At 47.5% G+C, this 19584-nt stretch overlaps 1 protein-coding gene across 1 annotated transcript in view; it reads left to right on the forward strand.

Annotated features, from left to right (window-relative positions):
* The first annotated feature begins 18547 nt into the window (after positions 1–18547).
* The window catches only part of Znf703 (zinc finger protein 703), a 3242-nt gene continuing 2205 nt past the window's right edge, over positions 18548–19584 (forward strand). Inside the window, exon 1 of the mRNA XM_013024221.1 lies at positions 18548–18818. Within this exon, the coding sequence (XP_012879675.1) occupies positions 18567–18818 (252 nt within the window). The 5' untranslated portion in view covers positions 18548–18566. The remainder of the gene's footprint in view (positions 18819–19584) is intronic.

Consider the following 19584-nt stretch of genomic DNA (forward strand, 5'->3'; position numbering starts at 1 on the left):
CACCAAAACAAGAAGCTGACTAGCATGGCTATCGGCAGGATTTGCAGTGAGCAGTTCTTACAACATTTTGGGGAGAAGAGGAAGAAGTATAAATGTCTTCAGTATCAGTGAGAGCTTTCTTCCTTTGCTCTGTTAAGAGTTCACACAAGCTGGGCACCAGTGGTTCATGCCTGTAATCCTATCAACTCAGGAGGCTGAACATGAAGGTGATGGTTCAAAGCCAGCCTGGGCAGGAAAGTCCTTGAAACGCTGATCTCTAATAAACTACTCAGCAAAAGCCAGAAGTGGTGCTGTGGCTCAAGTGGTAGAGCATTAACCTTGAGCAACAAAGAAGCTCAGGGCAGTGCCCAGGCCACTGAGTTCAAGCCCCAGGACCAGCACGAAAAAATTTAAAAAATAAAAATAAAAATCTCACCACAGCCTGCAAGGCTGGGCAAGCAGAGCTCCTGTTCAAGGAGAAAAGCTTTTCTTTCCTTGGTCTCCCTTGTTCTGCTCTAGTCTCTTGCTTTCTTTGGAGATTTCTTCTTTCAGTACTGGGGAAATCATGTGCTGGTCATTTTTCAATATGGAATATCAAGAGTCAGTGAGCTATTCTTTGAGTCACCTCTGAGGAGCCCTTGGATAAAATATTGGGCTTTGTTTCCTTTCTCAAGCTCCTCTCCTGTCTTTCACCCCTCCAAGCCTTTCTTCAAGCCCAAAGCTTCCATTGGTCTGGTCTCCTTTTCTCCCTATCCACTCTGTCTTTCTGATCGGAAGAAGAGAAAGATAAAAGCTTGATCCTGGGGCAGAAAGAACCTACAAACCACCCCCACAGAGCCAGCCAAGAACACCCCTGGAACAAAGTGTTTCTCAGAGTCTGTCCAAACTTGTGCCCTGGTCAAATATGTCTCACAGATCCTTTTGAGCAGAGCAAGTCAAGTTCTGGACTTAAGGTGTTCTGATGCCTGACACAGGTTATCAGTAGCAAAGTCCTGAACTTCTGTCCCCTCCCTGTCACCAGCCCCTCTGCTATGTGGCCCAGGTGGGGCAGATGTAGAAGTTGGAGAACTGAGGAAATACCACCTTGACTCTGACCTTGACCACCCAGACTCTAACACTCAAGATTTTACTAATTAAGAATTTCATCCAAAGACCTCCTAGTCTTCTAAAAGTATTTATTCATCCATGACATTTTGAGTGTGCTTTTCTCCTCTTCCAGGTATTTCTGTAATGGCCTATTTTCTCAGGATTAATCTCAACACACACACACACTCATAGAGTCATCTCTTTTCTTTCCAAGTCCTTCATCCCTTTATGTCTCTTCACATGACCCTGCCTCTCAGTGTCTCTTCTGTCCCTTGGGCCTCTTCCTCCGCCCTCCCTCTAGGGACTCTGGGAAATGCCTGAGTGCCTTGTGTGTTACACCACGGCTTTCATCCCGATCCAGGTGGCTCCAATCCAGTACAGGATTTACACTGCCCTGACCCTGAGCCGTCAAGAAGGAACAGCCAGATTAATGGGGTGGGCGGGCTGGGGTAATAATCGTTTGTTTGATGTGACAAGCCTGATAGGCGTTGATTTACTTACAGACTGATGGGCTTTTAATTGAGCACCTCCATCCCAGTCACTTCAAAGGCAGGGGAAGTTGACAAGGGGCCCCTTTCACAAGGGCTCGGGTGACTGACAGGCCCCCTCCGTTAAGGTTCCCTCTAGCCAGGGATTGGCCCAGGCCGCCCTTCCCTGGCCCTCTGGCAAAGTAACACATTTTCTATGTAACTCCGAAATGGCCTTTTGTCTGCTGCCAAGGAAGGCAGGCCCTGCTCGGAAGGCCCTGCGTGTTGCAGTGGGGCAAGGAACGTAGAAATGAGGACAGAAAGCCATCCAGAGAGAGGTCTAGGAGGTGGGCCCATTCCAGGCCCTCCAGCAAACAGCTGTGGTGTTCTCTCCTCGGTGGCTGGTGTGGCTCCTTCCACAATGATCTCCTTCTGTGCCCTCCCCCCCTTTTTAAACTCTTCATTTTGCTTAACACCTCCCCCCTCCCTGCTCCCAGGCCCCAGGCTTCTCCTCCTCTTTCTCCTCCCACTTCCTCCTTCCTCCTTGCTCCAAAAGAAAGGCCAGCAAATGGGAAGTTGTACAGTCCCATGTTAACACCTGTGTCTGGCCTCTCTCAGGTTAAGGGCTGCAAGGCCTTCAGACCAAGCACCCTTGAACTTCGAGGCAAGGCCTGGAGAATCCTCATTCCTCTAGGTGACACCAGACATATCCCCTTCTCTGCCCTCTCATTTCCTTTCTACAATCGCAGTGACCTGGGGTCACCCTCCCTCTGAAAATATTAAGTGGAAAATTCCAGAAATTAACAATTCATAAGTTTGAAATAACTTCTGTGTATTGCTCCTGTTGTTCTATTAGTCATTCAATATTGCTGTTCATCTATTATATTTCTAATTTATTAAAGTCTTTCAGAGATAGGTATGCACAGGAAATAGTATAGGGCATATAGGATTTGGGACCTTCTGGAGTTTCAGGTACCCACTGGGGAGAGGGGCAGGGCTTGGAATGTATTCTCCATGGATAGAAGGGTGTCACTGTACAATGAAGGGAGTTACAGACACCTGTACCTAAACCAGGGATTATGGCCAGTGGAATTTGTGTCCCATTCTTATTTGGTCTAGAAGATCAGATTTTATTCTGTCTGAAAATTTAGACACAGTTGTTATCAGAGAAGTTCTGTTGGAATGAGTTTGGTTTGGTATGGTTCGGTAAGTCCTTGATGTCACTGGCTGCTGAACTTTCTTTACTCTTGGGGAGAAGCTATGACCCAAACTCTCCTGCTGGATTCCCTGGCCCCCCTGCCAATCCCAGTCAGAAAGAGCTCTGAGCTCTACATAAAACTTCCTTTGTGGCCACCTGAGACCATGGGCAAGTCTTATCCAGGGTGTTCCTCTCTGCTCTCTGTAGGAACTTGTTCAAGCACACAAACTAGTACTTAGCTAGAAACACAGGGATAACAACTCACATTTGATAGCACTATTTCATTTGGAAAATACTTGCACAGGTATTCTCTTAATTAATCTTTCAGCAACCATATGAGGTAAGCCAGTGGGATGTTATGAGGCCCATTAGCCAGGTTAGAAAAGTGAGACTCAGAAGATAATGCATGCTAAAGATGCAAAATTGGGCTTCAGACTTGGAGATCCTCCCTCCAAGTTGGCTGGTTCCTTCTTCCCTTACCCCTTCTGCAGCCCAGACTATTGCTTCATAACATGATTTGCTTGCTCTGAGAGGCGAACACAACAACTTCAACATGCTCTACCATTAAGCTACACTTCCAGACTGTCCCATTCCTTTATTGTGTGTGGTGGTGGTGGTGGTGGTGGTGGTGGTGGTGGTGGTGTGTGTGTGTGTGTGCGCGCGCGCGCGCGCACCAGTACTGGGGCTTGAACTCAGGGCCTGGGCACTGTCTCTTAGTTATTTTTTTTTACTCAAAGCTGACATTCTACCTCTTGAGCCACAGCTCAACTTCTGACTTTTTGGTGGTTAATTGGAGATAAGAGTCTCTTGGACTATCCTGAAAATGAGCTTCAAACCTCAATCCTCAATTCTCAGCATCCTAAGTAGCTAGGATTGCCAGTTGGAGTCCCCAGCACACAGCTTTGTTTCATTCCTTTTGAAGCTGCATTTTCTAACTCCAAATGGTCAGTGGCTCATTTCCTGTCCTCTTTTCCCCTCTGCAGGTCTTCACTTGACTTGCCACACTTGGCTTGCGTGTACCAGAACATAGCTTCCAACCCTAACTTTGGAAGGCCAAACCTGTCCTGTTTTCTCTGTTCCAAAAGTCACTCCTAAATCTTGGATTAAAGCACCTACTACCAGTTTTCAAATAGCAGTAGGTGAAGCACTTGAGCTTTGTCTACAAGGTTGTCCATAGGCTACTGTTTGAAGATTTGCCTGACATGTTTCTCTTCTAGCCAATAAAACATGATTCCTTTCACCCACAGGAAGGGCATTTCCTGCCACAGAGCTAAGTCCTAGTGCCAACACCTGGGAAAATTAATCTTTCCTTTTCTGTTCCTATAACTTATACCATGTTTCCACTGATACACGAACATCTTGAGATGTTCCCACTTGTTTACATGTTGGTCCCCTCATTGGAAAGTCAGAACCTTTAGGATTAGGACTTACTTTTTCATCTTTTGCATCCAGCACTCCAACAATATGGAGTGTAGTAGTCACAGAGAAGTCACAGAGATGAAGGTAACAATCACAGCTCCATTGTTAGCCATCTACAGCCCTCAGACAAGCCATTTTTATATTTCCTGTGCCTCAGTCTCTTCATCTGCAAAAATGGATAAGATAGCACCTATCTTATAAAATAACTGTGGGCTCAAATAAGTTAATGATGCATTTAAACCCATTCATAATGCAAATGTTATTTTAGGTCCAACCAAGAAAGGAAAAATGCTACTAAATAAGCTTTGACACATGATTTTTTAAAATAAAAACAAAGGTGTTTTTAAAAAGTGAAAAAAATATATCTTGGAATTGATTAACTATGTATATGTGAAAAACTCCATGAGAACAGTAGCTGCATGTGAAACATGCTAGCAGTGAGAGCAATCACTGTCACGGTTATATTCTCTACCAAGAACCCTGCCATGAGTGAGCTAGTCCTTATTTTACAGATGAGGAAACAGAAATTCAGAGAGATGAAGCATCCTGACCAAGCTCTGGCAGCCAGGGAGTTGTCAGCAGGCATTTAAACCTGCCTTTGAGGTGTGATAATCTATAGTGATTACAATAGCTGGCAGCCGCCCACCAAGCTACCGGGGGAGTTTGGAGCTAGGTTTTGTTCTCAATTGCATTAGCTTTCTTTAATCTAAGTTTCTTTTCCCCTCTGGTATAATTACTCTCCTTTGCCCTCCCCCTCCTCCTTTGTGCTCAGCTCTGATCTTTATACTTACTCTTCTCTTAATGGCTCCAAGTTTTACTGTATCTTGCATTTGGAATTGTAAGCGACCTCAAATCTTTTATGATGGGAGGAGGAATATAAATAAATAGAAAGGTTAAAAGTCAGTTTTGAGAGAAAGATGGCATGTAGCAAGAGGGAAAATGAGAGAAATGGTGCCCACAGTCTCACGGTCTTATGTAGAGACTCCACATGGCACCCCCAAGGAATGGGGCCCAGCAAGTGTCCATGGCTACACCCCACTATCTGACTCCTACCACCTGTCACTGAGAGCCCTAGATCCTAAAGGTCTTAAGGAAACTCAACAAATCCACTGGTCCATCTAGCTGGTTGTCTGGACCACCAAGTTCTCTTCCCAACACCCTGTGAAATGCTACCCACTGAAGGGAACTTGGGAGATAGGGAGAGACTAAAGATGCATCTACTTGCAGGAGTGAGGTTTTAGCTCCAGACTGGGTAAGTCTGAAGCCATGGAGGGAATTCTGTTAGCTCCAAGTGGAACCACTGTGAAAGACTATCCTTCTTTTGGTTTTGACCCTAGCTGGAATTTTGCAGTATTCTCTCTATCTGGGAGCAGCCCAGGACCCACAACTATCAGTGTCATTTCTCCCAAATAATTAGCTGCCTCCCCTGTGATCAGATTAATAGACAATTAATAAAATGCAGCATCAGCTGCTGGAAAGTGGCTCAGTGGTAGAGTGCTTGCTTTGCATACATGAGGCCCTGGGTTCGATTCCTCAGCACCACATAAGCAGAATAAACAGGAAGTGGCACTGTGGCTCAAGTGGTAGGTAGAGCGTTAGCCTTGAGCTGAAGAACTGAGGGACAGCGCTCAGGCCCAGAGTTCAGGCCCCATGACCCAAATATACATATATATATATATATATATATATATATATATATATGCAGCATCAGGTTCTACTGGTTCTTTGCTCAGGAGCAGGGAGGCTCCAGGCTGGCTTGAAGGTCACATTTGTGAACATTACGGGTTTTATCAGGATGGAATCCAAGATTATAAAGGTGGAGGGAGATGTCCAAAACTTCTGCTCTGCACATCTGGGGAGACCAATTTGAGTAAGGGCAGAGCTGAAAGCTAGGGATCACAGTAGATTTTTTTATTTTTTATTTTATTTTTTAAAAAGACAATCATAGCCAGGCATGACTGGCTCATGCCTGTAATCCTAACTACTCAGGAGGCTGAGATTTGAGTACTGAAGTTTGAGGCCAGCATGGGAAGGAAAATCTATGACACTTATCTCTAATTAACCAGCAAAAAGCTGGAAACAGAGATGAGCTCAAGTTGTAGAGTGATAGTCTTGAGTGAAAAAGCTAAGGGACAGTGTCCAGGCCCTGAGTTTAAACCCCAGTGCCAGCACACACACACATACACACGGATAATTACACTAGAATTCTTACAGAGCTGAATAAAATGTACTCCAGTCTCAGATCTACCAGAGGATCTGATACTAGCTGAGAAGAAAATGATGAAGAGGGAGCTCCTCTCTTCATTCACCTATGTGGAGTTCCAACAAAGCAGCCATACACCGAATCTCACTCAATGAGTCTGTATCTGAGCCTCCTGTGAGATAATGGAATATTTACAAAATCAACTATAAGTCACCAGCTTTCTATCCCATATGCAGTTCACATACCACAAGACTCATAGTGTATGTGTCTCTCTATATACAGACATTAGCAGGTGCCTTTCTGAGTGGCTGGTGCTGTATTTTTTTTTTCAGATTCTGTCAAGCAATTTACTTTTTCCCAAAAGAGCGCAATGTGGTGCAGTATTCTTAGGTTTGATATGTTTTTTAATATCTAAATTCATTCTTTCCCAGAGATAGGGATGCAAAAATATGAATTTTAGATTACAGAGACTAGGAAATAAATGGACCTCAAGATGTTTCAAAATTAAAGCATACATCCCTCTGGAAACCTTTCTTGTCATTTGTAACCACTAAAAATGCCTATTGTTATTATATGCTCATAAATAACTTGATTTTGGCATATGCTTTCATACCAAACAAAAAATGAATAAATTAAATTTGATTTACAACCTTTTTCATTTTTATTAGCACTGCTCTGAAGAGTTTATGTAAAAGACGTGCCAAAGCAGTTATGCCAAATGTTTTAAGGCGTCGGTATTGATATTATATAAATTAAGGTGTTTTAATTTGCATTCTTTAATTAACTAAATACTGGCAGAAAAATAAAACACAAGGGCAGCCCTGACTTATTGCCTCTATTAAACTGCTGACATCTCCAAAAAGATGCTTTAAGTAATCCAATTCATGCTGGGTAGGGGAGGGTGATATTAACATGTTGTATTTGGCAGGGCATACGAGGCATTAACCAACCAATATCCTGCTTTGGTGGCAGAGTGGGAAGGGTGGGGAGGGAGTGTTGAGAGAAGGTTTGTATTTGTGTCCTGGAAGGAAGAAATTGACCAAACATTTGAACTACCCATCCTGCCCAGAACTGAACTGACAGGTCCCCAAGCACTGCTCCAGGCTGCAGTGTGACTCCTGCCCTTGCCACTCAGGGCTTTACTGCTTCCCAGCTAAGAAGAGATGAGTTGGTTGGATTTCTTCAGGTATATCCTGGATTGGTGTGATCACACCAGAATCCAGGAAGAGGAAGAGAAAGACCTTCTGGAGGAGCTAACTATTTCATTCATCCTCTCCACCACACATAAATCCAACCATGAGAAAGAGTGTTCTACAGAGAAGATCCAGGGGTATCCAGCTGCTTTCCCAGCCCAAGGTTTCTCACCATCTCCAGAAACATTTTATTATTAGCATTATTGCTGTTGTTGTTGTTGCTACTGTTGTTATTATTATTATTCATTATTATTATTCAGCATTTCAATGCAGCCAATGCTGGTGGCTTAGGCTATAATTCTAGCTACCCAGGGGGCTGAGATCCGAGAATTATGGTTCAAAGCCAGTCCGAGCAGAAATATCCATGAGATTCTTCTCTCCATTAACCAGCAAAAAAAAAAAAGAAAAGCCAGAAGTGGAGCTGTAGATTGCCAACCTTGAGCAAAAATATCCAAACCAGAACTTGAGGCCTTGATTTAAAGTTACAGTAACAGCACAAAAGAAGGAAATAAAGATCACTATGAAGACAATAGCTTCCTTCCCATCTAAGTACATTCTTTCTTTTCCTCACTTCCCTCATATGTTCTGGATTTTTTTGTTCTCTCTGTCTCCCCTCCTGCAAGCAGTGAATGCTATGACAGTCTCATCTGCAATTTCCACTCCCACTCCCAGACTCTCAGAGAGGCACAACTAGGAAAGGGAGAGGACAGTTCTCACCAGTAGCCATGGGAAATGGATTTCTCCTCAAGCCCAATCTGAGACAATTGTATTTCTTCTTCCTTAGCTCACGAGGTCCTCCACCAGCCATCTGTTTACTGTGCTCTTGCCATCTGAGAACATCTGCCTTGCATCATGGCCTATCTGGGGAGTGTCATAAGGAAAGAAGAGATCTAGAGGCCTATTAGATTTCTGTTGAGTTGACTGGAGCAATCACACAGAAATATGGCACTGGCTGCCCCCAACTCTTACACAGCATTCTCTCTATTAACAAATCACTTCCTGAGGACCCATGAATCAAATTGCTCAGGTCTCTGAGTACCATCATTATTTGATACTCCTGCCCCTGCTTCCTTCCTGGATGACTTTCTTTATTTGCTCAAGGAAAAAAAAGGATGATTTCCAATTTTTAATAAAGAAAATACTATTCTCCTTTGCCAGCCACCCCATTCTCCCTCCCCCTCAAAAATAAAAAATAAAAATCGCACTTTCTTGTCGTTTCCCATCTTGCGGCTCTGTCAGTTGTTTTAAAACAACTGTTTTAAAACATGTCTCCTGTCATAAATAAAATCATCATTATGCATTTTGACTGCAGTGGTGAGAAATTCACCCAGCTCAAAAGAGGAAGGACACAGACCTGGGAGAACACGCTCAGTCCTGGTGTGGAAGGAGAGTAAAAAGAAGAAAAAGAACACATGATACTTTTTTTTGGGGGGTGGGGAGGGGAGGTTGGACCTGAACTCTGGGCCTGAGCACTGTCCCTCAGCTCTTCAGCTCAAGGCTAGCGCTCTACCACTTGAGCCACAGCGCCATTTCCTGCTTTTTCTGCTTATGTGGTACTCAGGAATCAAGCCCAGGGCCTCATGCCTGCAAGGTAAGCACTCTACCACTGAGCCACCTTCCCAGCCCCACATGATACCTTTTAACTAATGAAGCTTTTTCAGGTAGCTTTTCAGGCCCCCGAAGCATGATATGTTTGGGGGCTTGGTACTCAGAGTCTTGATGTAAAAGTGATAGTACCCGCAAAAGGCCATCTAGTAGGGTGTTGTTATGTCGCTATGGGACTACTCTCATCTCTCCCTGGCTTCCTGTATAAAACCACGTAGTAATCTCTCCTCTTTTCCTCGCCATTCTGCCATCACCCTGCTGTCATGCAGCCAGAGCCATTATTTGGATTTTCAGACTCAAAACTGTGAGCTCAAGACAGTTACCCAGCCTAAAATAGTTCATTATAGTAACAGAGAATGGACTAACATGGCTGTCCATGGTTTATCTTGTCTTTCATCATGTCTACATTGGTTTAGTTAAGAAAATGAATGAGAAAAACTAAGACAGCCTGGCAGAAAGAAATTGTGTTGAACTATCAATGCCAAGCTTTGGGAGGTGTGGGAAAAGTACCTAAGGATGCCTGAAGAAAGTTCTTCAGAACATGTAGGAAGAAAATCAGAGCAATATACTCAAGAAGCAATTTGAATTCTTTTTCATCCTTTCCTTTGATATCTTGGAAATTCACTTTGTCTTGACCCCAGAAGCCTGTCAAGACTGACCAGTGTTGGTCCTTCTTCCCAGCATAGAAGGCAAGAGCACCAACAATGAGGAAGCTCAGAGACTCAGAAATACTTGAGACCAGGTTTCAAGCTATGAGTCTGCAATGAGAAGCTACATAAGCTAAAATGCTCAAGAAATAAGATGCTTTGCCTATTTTGTTTTTTGTGGAACCCAGACTTGAACTTAGGGCTCAGAGCTTGCTAGGTAAGTACTACCTCTTAAGCCACATACCAGTTTCATTTTTATTCCATAGCAAATGGTTAATAAATACTTACTTGGGCATAGTAGTATATGCCTGTAATTCTGGATTACTCAGGGTATGGAGATAGGAGGATCATAGTCTGACACTAGCCTAGACAAAAACTCTAGACCCTGTCTCAAAAACAAGCTAAAAGTAAAAAGGACTGGAGGCATGACTCAAATGGTAAAGCAGAAGTGGTGCTGTAGCTCAAGTGGTAGAGTGCTAGCCTTGAGCTGAAGAGCTGAGGGACAGCACTCAGGTTCAGAGTTCAAACCCCACAGCCGACAATAAAGAAAAAAGAAGAAGAAATGTACTCAAATGATAAAGCACTTGCCTAAAAGCCTGAGATCCTGAGTTCAATTCCCAGTTTGAGAAACAAAACAAGATGGGTACTGGTGGATCACGCCTGTAATCCTAACTACTCAGGAGGCTGAGATCTGAAGATCATGGTTTGAAGCCAGCCTATGAGACTCTTAGCTCCAATTTACCACACAAAAACTGCAAGTAGAGCTGTGGCTCAAAGTGGTAAAGCACTAACCTTGAGGGGAAAAAAAGGCTCAAGAACAATGTTCAGTTACCAATTCAAGCCCCACGAATAACAAAAAAAAAAAAAAAAAAAGGACATCACACCCTTAATGCACTGGGAAGGAAAACTAGACAGCCAAGAAGTTGGTTTCCAGTGTACATGATTACAGCTTTAGAATTTGGTGCCCCAGGAATGCACTTTTCAACAAAACAACATTTTTTTTGTCAGTCGTGGGGTTTGAACTCTGGGCCTGGGTGCTGTCCCTCAGCTCTTCAACTCAAGGTGGGCGCTCTACCACTTTAGCCACAGCACCACTTCCAGTTTTCTGGTGGTTTATTGGAGATAAGAGTCTCACGAACTTTCCTGCCCAGGCTGGCTTTGAACCACAATCCTCAGATCTCAGCCTCCTGAGTAGCTAGGATTACAGTTGTGAGCCACAAGCGCCCAGCTAAAATAACAATTTTTAAGTCAGCTTTCAATAGGGACCTATTTGGAAAATCCTGTGTCTACTTAGGGCCATCAGTTGGGATGAGATCCTGACCCTCTTTCCATAGGTTCTTCTCCAGAGAAACTGGCAGGAGTCCACTAAAATGAACATTGTTAACATTTTCCTGACATCTTGGAATCAATGCATCCAATGTATCTTGTAACAATCAAGCCACTATATGAGCAGCTCCTTCATTTTTATTGTTGTTTTTGTTATTGTTGTTATTTGAAATAAGTTTTTTGACATGTGTCTGGAGCTGGGCATGCCAGTTGGTTAGGAGGCTGGACTAGGAAGTAAGGGACACAGTTGGGGCAAATTTCATGGCTGATCTCCCAGAAGGGAACTTCACAGATGAAGCTCATGGGAAGCGTCAAAAGCAGGTGTGGCAACAGCCTGTGTAACTGAGACACACACAGTCTCCCCCCCCCCCCCATGATGAGCCTCCTGAAGGCCCAGGGTTCCCATTGACTCCAGTCAGCATAGCTGGGTGATGGGGACAGGATAATGGAAGACACCATGCCCATGGAGAGCTGAGGTCACCCCTCCCCAGTTCAGAGGTCTTTCCCTTGCCTCCTCAATTCCCCTCATACCCAAATGAGAGAAATCTCAGCATGTGACTGAGTCTCACTCAGTAAATGTGACCGGAAATCAGAATGTAACTCTGAGTAACTGTATTTAAGAACAGTGTGAGCTGGGTACTAGTGGTTCAAGCCTGTAATCCTAGATACTCAAGAGGCAGGAAAGCAAGGCGCAAAGTCAAACCAGGCACAAAAGTCTGTGAGACTCTTATCACCAATGAATCAGCAAAATGCTAGACTAAGACGTGGCTCAAGTGGTAGAGAGCCAGCTATGAGAGATGATGAGACCCTGAGCCCTAGCACAGTGTAAGGGTATTTATGGAATTACGGAATGAATACTAAGCAGAATTTAGGTTAGGGTCTCCTAATTTTTTTGTGTGCTTTATAATCTGCAAGGGCTGAAAGTAGATAAAGGAGATGGAAGTTCTGGACTCACTGGCTCTCTACCAAATGCACATGGCATCATCTCAGACCTGCACCTGCAAACACTCATTTACTATATGGTTAGTTGACTTTATCAATCCAATCCAATCAATAACTGGATGAATGAGGTTTCCCCTTCTTTCTGTGCCTCAGTTTCCTCAGCATCGTATATCTGTTTTTCAGAGAGGACGACAGGAAATCCGACAGCTCTCTAGAAAATGACTACAGTGATTTATCCTGTGTCTCCTGCCACTTTCCCCCCACCGTAAACAACTTCCCCCTTGGTGTCTACATGCTAGACACAGCTCACGAGCCAATTAACTGCCTTACAATCCCAGCTCTACCACTTTCTGGCTGTATCACTTGGTAAATTGCTTAACCGAGTCCTGAGTGCTTCACCTATAAAAACAAGCATAGACAGCAGGTCACCCTTGACTTATGCCTGTAATCCTAGCTACTCAGGAGGCTGAGATCTGAGGATCACACTTCAAAACCATCCTGGGCAAGAAAGTCCCTGAGATTCTTTTTGGGTTTTTTGTTTGTTTGTTTTGGGTCTGGTCGTGGGGCCTGAACTCTGGGCCTGGGCGCTGTCCCTCAGCTCTTCAGCTCAAGGCTAGAGCTCTACCACTTGAGCCACAGCGCCACTTCCGGCTTTTTTCATTTTGCTTATGTGGTGCTGAGGAATCGAACCCAGGGCCTCAGGCATGAAAGGCAAGCACTCTACGACTGAGCCATCTTCCCAGCCCTGTCCCTGAGATTCTTATCTCCAATTAATTACTAAAAAGCCACAGATGGAGCTATGGTCCAAGTAGTAGAGAACTAGCCTTCAATATAAAAAAACTCAAGGACAGTGCCTAGGCTGAGTTTAAGCCCCAGAACCAACACACACCCCCCCCAAAAAAATTACATAACCATGAAGTCTACCTGGTTGGTTTGCTGTGAGAACTCTATACTCAAGGCACTAAGAATAGAGTCTGGCACACAATAGGTGCTCAATAAATGTCTATCATGGGTGGAACACATTCTCAGTCTGCTTATCCCAGCTGAAGTTAACAAGCGTGAGATGCCTCCAGCAATATTGCAACTTGCAACTTAAAAGGATCATACTGAAACTTAGGGAACCAGAAGGAAAAAGTGGTCAAGGGTGAGTGCCCAGGGCTAGTGGGGTATATCACAGAAAGGCTGGAGGGAAGGGCAGTCAAGGGAAAGAGAACTTCAAAAGCACACCTACTGCACCCCCAGGCTCAGGCCAGCTTGTCCTGTCTCCCCAGGGGCTGATAGGAGATAAATAAAACTATTTCTTCAAAGCCCTTTGCTCAAGGACCCAAATCAAAAGGCTTGAAGATAAGCTTCAACCCACATTTCCTTTTGTCCGCTCTTCCCACAGCATCTCTAAAGGAAACTCTCAGAGTAGGAAAAGGAATTAATTCCCCTTCCTTTTATCAAGAGTTACCTCCCACCACACAGGAGGTGAGAAAAGTTAATAGACCAAACTACCAGGAAGAGAGTTAAGATAGCCTCACTCCCAAACTCCACTCTGCAGCTGCTTAAGGTGGCTTCAAATTCTCCCTTGAGATCTCAGAGCCTGATTCTTCATCTGACAAACATGGGTAATAAAACTCATCCAAAATAACTTCAAGAATTGATATAAGACCAATATGCAGTTGGGTGAGTGAAGCAAGAGGATGCTGAGTCCCAGGCCAGCTACAGAGAAAGACACTGCCTCAAAAATCAATAAATTGCATTTGGGAAAAGATACTTTCGAATGGTTACATGGCCATCAGTTTGAAAAATATAGTCATCCATCTTAAATCTTTCACTATATTATTATTATCTTTAAGCAGTTAATACAAAGGGGTTTCAACTCAATGTATCAGTTTATGAGTACAACACATCTTGAGGTTACTTGACTTTCATCATTCTCCCCATCCCTCCCAATCCCACCTCTCCCCTCAATTTACCTGCTCCCAATTTCACCTATGTACACGGAATATTATGACTGCATTCACTGGCCCCACCTTAAATCTTCTGTAAGTATGGTGAGGTGAGACATGAATAAATAACCCTCAACATGTAAAATCCATATGCATTAGCAAACGTTCATGGACACTTATTTCATTGTCAGCCCTCCCTCTGTGTATAGCTCAGACCTAGGGGAAGGGCTCAACCACTCCATTCCATTTCCTCCTCTGTGAAGTGGGATCACCAATAGGACCTACCTCTTGGGTTTCTTTAGGGATGGAGTGGCATACAGCACATGCAAAGTGCTTAGATGGGTGCCTGACACTCCCACACACTGCTAAGCAGGAGAACACAAAGAGGATAAAGATAGCACCATAACATCCACAGTTCAATGGGGGATGAAACCAGGAAATGATCAAGGCAGAGGCCCTAAGAACAGAACACAATAGGAACTCTGAGAACACAGAGCTCCTTGGGTCATTGGCGTGGATTTCTTGCAAGGCTGACTGGCCTGGATGTCACCTATTTGCTCCCTGGGAGCCTCAGTGACCTTGTCAAGCCCCAGGTGCTGTCTGAAACCCAGGGATGGAGCAATCTGAGGAAATGCCTCTGAGTGCCCTGAGCACAGAGTGCTCATGCAAGGCTCTTGGCCAAGGTGGAAATTGCCAGACTCTGAAAGATATTAAACACAGGGGAGAAAAACCAAGTTCTCTAGGAGACAGACTTTTCAGACTTCTTACAGCCTGTAAAAAAAAATGTAAATAGTTACCCAGTGAGATATTATTTCATGTTGCTGCCATTAGGGTTTGAGTGTTATGCAGAGAGGCGATCATTCAGGCAATTCTACCTCAGTGAGGAGTGAAAACTACACATTAACCCCACATAACAAATCTACCACCTCTTCCTCTCAACCTGACTCAGGCATTTTTTTTCCTGGGTGGTGAATTTTATGTAAATTGAAGTCAGGAAAAAAAAGTCTATAAATATTCACAGTTTCTAAAGGTTTTTCTTGATGATGTCTGAAGGGCATTTTTTCCTAGGATGCCGTAGACTAAACACTGGAGAAGGGATTACTCTCATCCTATAGACTTCCAGGCCAGTCTAGGCTCTTCCTGTGGATTCCCAGTACCAAGATCCTCCAGATTCAAGTGCTGGTGTGTCTATTCCCCAGAGCAATTGTCCCAAGATGGAGATGACACAATGTGTCTCAACCATCATTTACCTGGGACTTTCTTTGTACCAAGCACCCCACATGTGATATTCATTGCTGGCTTGTGGCCACCAGGTTCTGGGGTGCTGATCTTAGGTTTATGCATGAGGAAGCTGGCATTTAGACAGATCAACTTGCTCAGAATCACCAACGCATCATGGTTACCTACCGGGCACCCAGAAACCCAAGACCCAACTTCAAGTAGCTGCTCTGCCTCTCATTCTCTTGTGACTTCGGGTGTCTAATGTTTATATTCCTGCAGCTTTGGCTGGGCTGCTAACAGCACCTGGTGTGTATTAAACACCTGGACTGCAGAATTGTTCTCCACTACAACATCAGAGAAACATTCTCAAGAAGTCCTCACTCCTGTGGCCACCCATTCCCAGGACAACCAGAGCATACAACAAGGTCCCTTCATCTGTGTGTGTGTGTGTGTGTGTGTGTGTGTGTGTGTGTGTGTGTGTGTGTGGCAAAAGAAGGGCTTGTGCCATATGCCCTATGCAACAACAGCCTATATGGCCTTTTCAACCACACACACAATGTTCTGCCCACAGCTGGCCCTCGGTCCACATGGTCCAATTGAACACTGAGTCATTCTCTGCCAGGTGACAAGCCATTCCTTTGAAAACTACTCCCTTTCAAGCCACTAGGGCCCCATTTAGGGCTCTGTATAGGTTAGCGTTTTAGCTAAGTGAATGTCAAATGCTGATTGTAACAATCATCTCAAGTGTTTTAATTAGGCCTCTGGCCTGGCTAAGTATGGTTTTCCATTTTCTCTCTGAAGGCGTCAGTAGATGGATCCAGCTAAAGAAACCCCACTGCCCTTGCCACACCCCAGTAGTGTCACTAGTCTCCTGTTTTTCCCAGTGTGTTCTACCCCCTAGACAGTCAGGCCCTACTAACAGCAATGCAGTGATGAGTGCTGTAAGCTGAAGGAAAGAGGTTTCTTAAAAGGTCAGTAGTTTATTACCTAAGTAACTTCCCACCCATTACACACACACACACACACACACACACACCCAACCTGGCCATCCAGTCCTCACCCCCTCTTATCAACCTTTCATTCATTCATTACCTTTTCTCCAAAGAGAGGGGAAATGCCCATTGTCCTCCTCTCTGCTGACTCCTGCCCCCTCCTTCTCTTCTACATTCCTAAATGTCTCCTCTCTCCCTCCTCTTTTCCTCCGACTTACTTCCCATTAATCATTTCTAACACACATCTGCTTGAGTCCTAGAAGGATTTCTTGGCACACTCTCACAGCTGTGCTGGTTACAATAATCAAGGACTCTTTCATCTTTTACTGTCTCCTAAGTCTCCCCTTGTCCCAGTCAGCTCTTCTGTACTCTGGCTTTCTTCTCTGTCACCACCCTCCCCCTTGTCCCCCAGCAGCCTCCTGAAGGCCAAATGGCCTTGTAGGTTGGAGCAGTGTCTGCAGTGGACTTTTAAAGGTGGTGCTGGCCACGACAGTGAAGTCAGAATGCAGGGGCAGGAGCACAGTTATATTAATGTGATGCCCTTCCCTTTCTTTCCATTCCGGAGCCCCTCTTGCTGGGTGACACCTCCCACTCAAGGTATCCTTTACCACTCAGTTTAACCTAATTTTTCCAGGATTGAAGTGGAAGGAGGAAAAGCCTGGGTAAGAAGTCCATATACTGTTCCCCAAAATAGCATGGCTCCAGGGAAGTACACCCAGTGCACTGTGACTGACAGCCTCGGAACCAAGCCTGTGTCTTTTCTAAAGAACAGGAGAAAGGTCCTGGCTGTGTTTTTGGAGTAGTTTCCTTTGGTTTCAAGAACCGTTGAAATCTTCTGTCCCATCTTGAGTTCTCTGCTGGTCAGCATGCACTCAGGAAGAAGCCCAGGAGCCATATGCCTTGAGTGACAGGCCTGACATGTGGGGAGATGGATCGGGACTGGGAAAGTGGTACTCAAAGCCAGACGGTGACACCAGCGCGCCTCCACCGGCCGCTGAGAGCTCAGAGAAGTGGTCACTCCGGAGCCCAGTTTCCCTTCTGACCAGCAGCCGACCTACTGAGAACTTTAAGGTCAGGAGATGACTACGGCAGATCTCTGCCAAGGGTCAAAGTGGCCATGTTCGCGTCATCCAAGGGGTACAAAGCAGTCGGACAGGGTATGGTTGTTGCTTTTCTTTTATTAAGAAGTTTGTATTCAGAAACTTCCCTGGGAAAAACTAGTGATTTTGCCCCCACCCCCACCCCCACCCCGCGTGGGAGATGAGAGGACACAGCTCTTAAAGTTGGTGTCCCCTGCGGATTCCCGACCTCCAAGATAACGGCCTCTCCGTGTAACATCCAGATTTCTCCCCCCACTCGCCACCCCCCAAAATAGTAGCTAGCCACGGTACAGAGAAGGAACATTAGGCCTCCAAACAGGACGCGACGAGAGACCAGAAACGCACCCCAACCCCGAGTCTGTACATCAGGGCGCGGGCAGGGCGCTCGGGGAGCAGCCGCGCGCCGCGCTCCGCCCGGTCCCGCGCTTAGCCCCCACGCTCACCCCAGCGCCGAGTCCTTCCACTTGCGAGCTTCGGACCCGACTGCCGGAAAGTGGTTGGAGCGATCCCACCGCGCCCCGAACGTAGTGGGGCGTCCCGGGAAAGGCCAGTTCGAGGAAAGCAGGGCCGCCGGGGTGCGGCGGAGACGGAGCCGGCCTCAATCCCAGGAGGCCCCAGGGGGAGGCTGGGACCCAACACGACCCTAGCGGGACGCCGTTCGCCCCCACCCCACCACTCCCCAGACACCCCGGGTGGCCACCCCCACCAGCACCACCCCCCAGCAGCCGGCAGGGAGAGAGGGGACAGCGACGGGAGGGCGCAGGGCCTAGGATCCCCACGAAGCCCGGCCTCCGGGGGGGGGGTACCCCGAGCCCAGGACGGCGTAGTGGAGCAGGGAGGAGGAGGAGGGAGGAGTCCGGGCGGTAGGGCCGGAGGCCTGGAGCGGGCCCTTTAAGACTCTCCCCGCCCACCGGCGGCGCCGGCCTCCGCCCGCCCCTGTCTCCGCCCCGGGGCCCGGGCGAGAGCCGCGATTGGGCGGGTGCGGCGATCCCTTTGAAGTGTGGCCGCCGCCGGCCGCTATTTGACGCGCGGCTCGCGGAAGGCGAAGGTTTTTGTGTGGCTGGCCGGGGCGATCGCGGCGGCGGCGGCGGCGGCGGCGGTGGCGGCGGCGGCGGTGGAGGAGGGGAGGCTGCGCGGAGGCGCAGCGACTGCCGCGCGGCGACCGACGCTGCGGAGCGAGCCTACCCGCCCCGGAGCTCGCCTCCCGGCGCTCGCCCTCCCTCCCCGCCCCCCCAGCGGCGCTGCCTCCTCCAAATGAGCGATTCGCCCGCTGGATCTAACCCAAGGACACCCGAGAGCAGCGGCAGCGGCAGCGGCAGCGGCGGCGGCGGCGGGAAGAGGCCGGCGGTGCCGGCGGCCGTGTCCCTCCTGCCCCCGGCGGACCCTCTGCGCCAGGCGAACCGGCTCCCGATCAGGGTCCTGAAGATGCTGAGCGCTCACACCGGCCACCTCCTGCACCCGGAGTACCTGCAGCCGCTGTCCTCCACTCCCGTCAGCCCGATCGAGGTCAGTCTCCCGGGCCGCTGCCCGCCCCGCCGCACCCACCCACGTCCAGGCCCGGGTCTCCCTCCTCCCCCGGCCACAGGGCGACACCCGAGGCTGGCCACACTGGGGGGACGGAGCGGAGGAAGGACGGGAAGTCGGGGCCAGGCTCCCCAGTGGAAGGTTCTCCCTCCCCGCTCGCCCTTTGGAGCGACGTGTGTTTTCTGTCTTCTCCCGGGTCGGGTGTGTTTCTGAAGTCCGCACTGGGCCCTTTACTTTTCCTCGGGTGCCCACTTTCCTATCTAGGGGTGATCCGCCGAGGACTCTCCCTGCTCCCCTGGCCGGTTCGTTCTCGTTGGAGACGCGGGTGGGGGGTGGGGGGGTCCCACTCCGCCTCTTTGCCCATTAACCTACGCCCCGGCACTCCCGACCCCGGTCTTTCTTCCTCCCATTTCGGGTGCCTCCCCGGGAGGGAGGGGCCACGGAGAGCGCCAACTGCTGCTCGGCCTCTAGAACGCGCCTCTCCCGCTCCCGCCCGCGGCGCCATCGCCCGAACCCGTCCCAAGCGAAGTTCCCCCAAACTAAATCCCTAAGTTTGGGGGTCGGGGCGGGGGGGAGTTGGTTGGTTTTTGTTGTTTTTCTTCCTGAACCCAAGGGGAAAGGGGAGATTGGGGGAGAGAAAAGAGCAAGTCCCAGCTCCCACCTCGAAGAAGTCACCTTTCCCCCGCGGTGGCCCTGGGCGACCCCCCTCCTCCCACTGCCCGCTCAGGCCCCAGGCCGGTGGCCCTCT

This window comes from Dipodomys ordii, unplaced genomic scaffold (genome assembly GCF_000151885.1).
Source record: "Dipodomys ordii isolate 6190 unplaced genomic scaffold, Dord_2.0 Scaffold4, whole genome shotgun sequence".
NCBI classification, from domain to species: Eukaryota; Metazoa; Chordata; class Mammalia; order Rodentia; family Heteromyidae; genus Dipodomys; species Dipodomys ordii.